This window comes from Nymphaea colorata, chromosome 1 (assembly GCF_008831285.2).
Source record: "Nymphaea colorata isolate Beijing-Zhang1983 chromosome 1, ASM883128v2, whole genome shotgun sequence".
NCBI lineage: Eukaryota > Viridiplantae > Streptophyta > Magnoliopsida > Nymphaeales > Nymphaeaceae > Nymphaea > Nymphaea colorata.
In genome coordinates this window covers 4,324,203-4,332,044 of record NC_045138.2, presented here as the reverse complement: position 1 = coordinate 4,332,044, position 7,842 = coordinate 4,324,203, and the positions used below count along the sequence as shown (strand labels likewise).

The following is a 7,842-nucleotide window of genomic DNA, read 5'->3' as shown; positions in this document are numbered from 1 at the left end:
GAACGTAGAACATCATCAAAAGCTGAACAATGGAATGTGCCCTAATATCTAGGGCTGATTGACAGAACAACAACAACAACAAGAAACTGTTTTCACTGCTACAATAACAGTTTATTACTATCTCATGATTGTGTCTCAAAGATTCAAAGATTGATGCAAATTCATAAAACACTGTAACACGATATTCCGTGAACATGCCCTGATTAGGCAGATTCATAAAACAGTAATTCTGTTTTCATTGCAAAACGCTGCTTAAATGTCCTTGGTAAGGTCATTGGGCTTGCTTTTATACATCATCTACTCTATTCTTTCTTTCTCTATGTATTTGTCTCTCCCTTCAATCTTATGTGTATTTATCTCTCCCTTCAATCTTATGTGCATGGCCCCGAGAATGCTTGAAATCTTCTAAAATGACTAGAATACCGTTGATAAAAACCCCTCTTTCAAATGAAAAACAAGCAAATGAAAAAAATATTTCAAAAAGACTAAAATGTCTGCCTCATAGTTCAAAGTCAGGGGAATCAGCAATGTCCCTTCCAGGGGCGAAGCCAGGTTTTTTAATATATGTCATACAACACACTAAATACAATTTTGATTGGGGTCAATACCTATTTTTAAAAAATTAAAATTTGATTTTTAAAAGTGTGAGGGAGGGTTATGACCCCTGCTGCCCAACGCTGGTTATGTGCCTACTTCAAAAAAATTGTACACACAGGTGTGCAATGACCAAAATACCTTCATTAAAATTAAAAAAAAAACTTTATAGAAAAGTTAAAAAATTGTGAAAATTTAAAAGGTCTAAAATATCAAGTCTTTTATAAAAAAAATTCAAAAAATACCCTTCATTCCTTTGGTGCATGTAAATATATATATATATATATATACTACAAATCCCAGTTGTTTGGAAATATGCATGAGAGCGAGAGACTAATATAAAATAAAATGGCTACCTAGATAAAGAGAGCGTGGGTATATTTGTATAAAATAGCTATTTGCATAAAGACATTTAGAGAGAATATAAAATAGTATATCCATATAAGGCCCATGCATGCAACATAACTCATAATCAGCAACTAAACAGTTTCTCACCTAAGTCCCAAAGCCTGAACCCCTAGAGAAAAAAGGACTGAGACTCATTACTAATGGCTCCTTAACGTCTACCACACATAACCTTCAATAATATGAGATCCAAAACAATATCCTTAATGTTCACTGTTTAATATTTAAAAAAAAACACGGGAGATGTTAAGGAGCTGTTTGACAATAAGAAACAGAAATGTTATGATCCACAAATCGGTTGACTGAGAGACTGAGATTCATTTATAAAACACTATGTTACAATATTTCATGAATTTATCTCGATATTTTTTCCTGATTACTATCCTCTCTCTCTTTATAATGACCGTATCAAACAGATAGAACCATGTAAATCTTAAAATGAGTTTGAAAGGTAATTTGTCTAATTAGAATCTCTCTCTCTCTCTCTCTGTCTTTCTCTCTCTCGTAAGAAAAGCAAAAGATCTAAGACCCATGAAAGTAATACCACCGGACTACAGGGGTCTCCATCTTTCTCTCTCTAAAACCGTGAATTCCTAAGAATCACTCAAAAGCAGATGGGACAATAAAACAAAGTCAATTCCACTGGTGCCCTCTTCTCCTTGCTTTTGTAGAGAGAGAAAGGAAGAGTTGTAGAGAGAGAAACATAAGAGAGAGATAGAGAGGCAAACACAACATAACTAACGTGGATCTCATCAGCCCCACACATACACTCCTATGGGCATGACATTGCACCGCTGCAACTCTCCTATTTCTACCACACACTCCCCAAACCTCCCTCCTCTCTGCCGCCTCTCCCTCGGTATCCCCAATCTTCACCACCTCGCTTGTTAAACTATCCTCCTCCTCCCTTCTCCATGGCTCGACGGAAACTCGCCAGAAGGACGACGACGATCGGCAGCATCGCCTCCCACAATCCGGATATGGTATCTGCTCTCTCATCGCCACCACTATCGCCACTACCACCACCGCCAGCGTCGCCGCCACCATCGGCCTTTCCCGGCGAAAAACGGCCTAGCCATGAGGACAGATGTGAGGAGGAGGAGGAAGAGGACGCGAAGGCGGTCAAGAGGGCCATGAGCACTTCTCAAGAGGCTTCATCTCCTCAGCCGCCGCCGCCTCCCGAGAAGCTGACCGATAGCGGGAACTGCGGGAGGGAGAGGCTGCAGAGACACCGGAGTCAGGTGGCGGGGAACGTCTGGATACCGGACGTGTGGGGGAAGGAGGAGTTCCTCAAGGACTGGACCGACTGCGTCGCCTTCGATCGGTCGCTCGTTCCCTCCGGCCTTGTCTCCGCCAAGTCTGCGCTCATCGAGGAGTGCCGGCGGAGCGCCGCCGGTGCCAAGGGCGTCCGAATCAATCTCGGCGCCAACTGAGCTTGTGAATCCACCGCTGTTCTCGAAGGGAAGATTTGAGGAATCGATTCGTGTTTCCTTATTTGTTTCTTTCCTCTGCTCCTCTTTTTTTCGATTCTTCCTCCTCCATTGTTCCGTTCCTTTCACTGGTTTGCCTAATTACTTGTCTTCCATATTTGACCATTAAAATTGTTATATAATTAATTTACTCAACTTCGTTGTCTTGATATTCTTGTGTTTGTGAAATTTAGCTTTCTCGAGATCATCATGAGTTGAGATCATCGATGATGAATATATGCTGTTGAAGAGAGAGAGGAGAGGGAGGAGAATATTTACAGTACATCTTCTTTTAATCAAGTAGTTTATCTTGGTACCTTTTCCATTGTGACTTTAATTAAAAGTCTTACTACAAACTTATATTCATTAGAAAACGAATGTATTACTAAGTTTGAACTGCTAACCACCTCATATGTTACTGTGCCTGATCTTACAAAAGAAACTTGCTTGATTAGATATTGATATAGGATGTTGGGATATACTTAGAGATTGCCCGAGTTTCATTAGATATTAGTATATGATTCTGGGATATGCCTATGCACTGTATATTATATTTTTGTGAAGGTATTGATATACGATGTCGAGATATCCATAGAGATTGTATATTATATATTTGTGGAAAAAAACTTGTTTCATTATTGATTTATGATGTTGGGATATGATTAGACATTGTGTATTATTTGTACGATGTTGGGATATCCTTAATTCATTTTTTATGAAAGAAAAACTTGTTTCACTTGATATTGATGTTGTGATATCCTTAGACATTGTATAATATATTTTGTGAAAGGAAACTTGTTTCATAATTAGACACCGATATATGCTTCTGTTTCATTAGCATTGGTATGTTTGTCTGCTAGACTAAGAATGAAAGAGAAGCCTGTTCATAAGAGAACAGTAGCGCTAAATTGACTTCTATGACGCAACACGTTTTACTGATTGAGCATCTCATTAAAGATAAACGACTAGTGATATTGCTTGCGAGCAAGAGAAAATCTTCGTGTAAGCAAAATATGGGAAAATGAATTAGTTATTGAATATGAACAGGTTTCTCCTATTACAAAAAAGTTACTGCCACTAAAATATTTTGTAATTCGCAGCTGACCTTAAGTTGTCGATTGGGGGATAAGGTCTCCACTTAATGATTAACAAGCTATATAAATCGATCGCTGATTCAGGAAATTGCCTTGAATTATGTCAAAAGCACCAAAGTTATTGATAATTGAACTTCCAACTCATGAATGTGCAGTGGCTTTTCTAAACAAATGTTAGAAATCTTGGCAACATTTGAGTTCCAACTCATTCATGCGGAAATGTCAATTTATACTTAATTAAGAGGGCTTGAAGTGATCTATGGTCGCTATTAATTGGTGCAACATACTGTTGCTTCACCAGTTGCATAGATAATTTGTACCCATAATTAATAAAACGCCCAATAAAATACTCATATATGCAAGATGTACTAAAAATAATTAACAGTTATTTTACATGAAAGTTGATAATGACTTCATCTCGAACAGTTTCTTATACGTGGGTGTAGCTGTATTCAAGGGTGTAGCATAACTAGTTGAGTTGGCAGGCTGGTGAGTTCATGGTCGTCGGTTTCCTTACCGTGGGTGCTACTCATTTAGACTACAAATAATAACAGTGCATGTGACTGTATAATTGATGGTTATACTACAGGTCCATTAAGGGGCATGAAGAAATATTTTACAACCTTTTTCAGAAAATGACACTCTTTTGTATGCTAATGTTTTAAAAAAATTATGAGTCATTGGATTTGCAGGGTCTGAAAGTATATTAATTGGGTTATCCAAATATATATTTGGGAGTTGAAAAGACCTACGCAATGATGTGGATGACATATATACAATAAGACTTTTGAGAGAAAATAAAATGATCACACTGAGAAGTGCTTGGTGAGCTCCACTGTCTGCACTTAGTCAATGTGTGTGTGTGTGTATATATATATATATATTCCAATCTTAAGTTTAATATAATTATGAGGTCAAGTTTATACAGTATATACCTTTAGGGGGCACTTGATTACTCTGGATTTGAAATCCATGGATCTGATGTGGACCTGACACGATATGCTTTCACTGATGTGGCGGCCAAGTTTCATGATAAAGTCTATAGTTTGTCAAACTAAGGATAACTAAAATCCATACTGAAGATCCTTATTTTACTTTTGTGCGTGGAGAAAATGTCAGATCGAAGATCTAAGTGGGGAGAGATTGATGATCTTATGTTGAAGTTTGTGGGGACATGGTAACCGCGTTCAAAAATTTTATGAGGATATGAAAAAGGAAAAAATTCATTCATACCATTGTTTTTATACGTTTTCATGAACTAAAAGCGCTTCACGACCCAACTTAACATCACTAAAGAGCGGGTACAGTGTTCCAATCTATTCATCAATTGCGTGGTTCAAACAAGGTTCTAAAAGGCCCAGCCTTTATTTTGTGGATCCTTGTGAGATCTACTTTGCACCATCGATAAGGGAAGAGAGAAGAGAGCTGTAGAAAGGTAAGTTGGAAGCTTCTGGCCAAATATCAATGCCAGGGACAGAGACATCGAAAGATGGAGATATATGTGGAACAAAGCTTCTATATATGCCCTCTATGTTAAAGTCTTATTTCTTGCTAGCTAGGGCCTTTATTTTAACATTTCCATATAAAAAGTTTGTGGATACTACAAGATGGGTTGCTGCATGGCGAGGAATATATTAGCCTTTTGCTTCCACCAGAAAGATGAAAGCTATATTTTCTCATGAAATACATAGGAAATAAAAACCTTTCCAATAAATCTATAACGATATTGTAAGGACAGAAGAAAAAACATACATAAGGCCCATTCCTTGTGCTACTGTACAACTATCCTGAGGCAGTGGTGGAGCTACATTATAATTGGTGTGGGCAATTGCCGCACTAGCCCACAGATTTTACTTTATTTACATATTCAAACATCATTGAGTTTTAGTTTTTTATATATGAGTGCCCCTTCAAGTTTGAAATTTAAACTTAAAGTGCCCCACAGCTAGAAATTTCTGGCAATGTCACCGCCATGAGGGTGTTTGGTAACTGGAACGCTGGGTTCTTTAGAAGTTAGTATTCGATGAATACGTTCACCAGAACATTGTGTTCCAAAGAACATAGAATTCCTATTATCAAACACCATCTGTGGTGTCTATACCTATGATTTAATTGTATAAAAATAAACTTCCCAAGGTTTTCAACTGAACTTACTTTTTTTTTTAGTTTCCGCAAAATCATCATCCGTTTGTTGAGATTGGCAAGACCGTCCCGATATTTAGATTAAAAACAATCATTTTAAAAAATAACCATGGTCAGCAGGTTCATGGTCATTTTACAAATTCATATATATGTCGCCTTTCAGTTAACCAGCTGTTTGCTTTTCATTTTTATTTCTTTTTGGGATGCTTATGCCATTTCATTAGAAGAAATAAAATTTTTATTAACAAAAAAGGTAACCTCAAAAACTAATTTGTGCAAATAAAAGTAGGATATTCAGTTTTTTGTCAATAGCCCATATATAGCTTTGGGATGATAGAAGAAAAAGGAAAATATTGATAAAAACACACCTAAAGAAATGAAAATAATTAATGAAAGGGACGTAACTTTTATAAATTGCTACAAAGGCTATTACTAACTTTTGCTTGTGTTAGCGTGATAAAAAGACCAAAATCGTTACCAAGTCAAAAGCTATAAGCTCATTAGTTTGCATTAGCTTCATTAACTATATCCAATAATATTAGTACGTGACTAATTCTACCCAATTAAATCCGTTTTCCAATTAATTTATAAAATAACCAATTCAAAGATGACCTCCCGTAGGTGTGCTACCTTTTTGTTGTAGTGAGAGTTAGGCATACTTTAATTTCAGTATCATTTTTCTAAAGTAAAATGGTATGTTATTACGAATTTAACAATTAAACTTTGCAAACTATCTTACATATATGAATTTTTCGATTTATCGAGAAACATATGTGGGTTTTTTCACAACATAAACATTCTAGTTTTTTTTTTTTTCCAATTCTCTAGGTGTCTTTCTTGGAAATCCACCAACCCCCCGCTTTAAAAAAAAAAAAAACTATTTTTCATAATTTATGTGACTTGTCATGATTTTGTTTGATAATGTGTGATAAATATCAAAATATTTGAATTCTAGATATTTTATTAGTGACTTAAGGATCTTGTTTTCATTTTCAAAGGTAACCTGATTTGTTATCGTATTATTTCAGTCGAATGTGTTGCTGTGGTCAATCTTGTTCTCCCTTGATTTGGACCATTGTTGTAATTAGAATCAGCATAAACTGGCCTGTTAGGAATCAAATCATTGTTAAACTGATTCGATCCAGTAGTTGTTTGAGAGTGCCAAGTGTCTTCCTTTATTATTTTTATAAGTAATAAAATTTTTTATATTTTGCAATTAATTTTATGTACTTATTTATGGTTCTTTTTCTAATTTGTAATTTCGTTTGGAGTCCCCTAAGTACGTAAAAATCATCCTGAAATGCTTAATCCTACCATCTTTAGTTCTTCGAGGGGTTGGTTGGTTCAGAGCCCTTCGGTCTTAGTTTTTATTCCAGCCCGCCTTCCCTTCTTCTCTCGCCCTGTCTGGTGCTTTCTTGTGGAACTCACCATAAAATTGGCCTGTTAGGAATCGAATCATTGTCAAACTGATTCGATTCAGTAGTTGATTCATAGTGCCACGTGTCTACCTTTATTATTTTACAAATAATAAAAATTTCTGTATTTTTCAATTAATTTTATGTACTTATTTATGTTTTTTAAAAACGATAATTTTTTGGTTAATTTACAGCTGAGCAAGTGAACTGGGCCAATTCACCAAATTTGCTTCCCTGTCGATTCGATTCAAGAGCTGATTTTTATACAACACTATTTTAGACGTATTAGGACCATATTCCATCAAATAATATAAAATGTTCGAAAAATGAACTTTTGAGCCTTTTTTCCTTGGCCTTACTTAATTTTCTTTAATAATTATTTTGAAAAAAAAAATATTTGTATGAATAAATTTCAAAAACTTGAAACAACGTGAAAACCCATGCCTAAAAAAATTATTCAATAGTATTAATTTACGATCAGAACATGATGGTTCCAAAAGAAATTGTTTTAGGATTCAGAATTCATCCAAGCATTATATGTGCTGGTTAAATTTCCAAAACCAATTGGTTGTGGTTGGGAAAGTTAAAGTTCTACAAAGAAAACTATTTTATTTGGAGAACAATCATTCCTTACTTTGTGTATTATTAGGGCATTTGGTTGGTTCTATATTTACTTTTAGAAGGATTTTATAATATATAACCACGCCAAGATCTTAGGAATAT

The 7,842-nt window shown here is 35.5% G+C and overlaps 1 protein-coding gene across 1 annotated transcript; it reads left to right on the top strand.

Moving 5' to 3' along the window:
• The first annotated feature begins 1,771 nt into the window (after nt 1-1,771).
• LOC116264168 (protein BIC1-like) lies at nt 1,772-2,624 on the top strand. The gene has a single exon (XM_031644237.2). It carries the CDS (start codon nt 1,914-1,916, stop codon nt 2,430-2,432), a length of 519 nt encoding a protein of 172 aa, XP_031500097.1. The 5' UTR covers nt 1,772-1,913; the 3' UTR covers nt 2,433-2,624.
• The last annotated feature ends 5,218 nt before the right edge of the window (nt 2,625-7,842 follow it).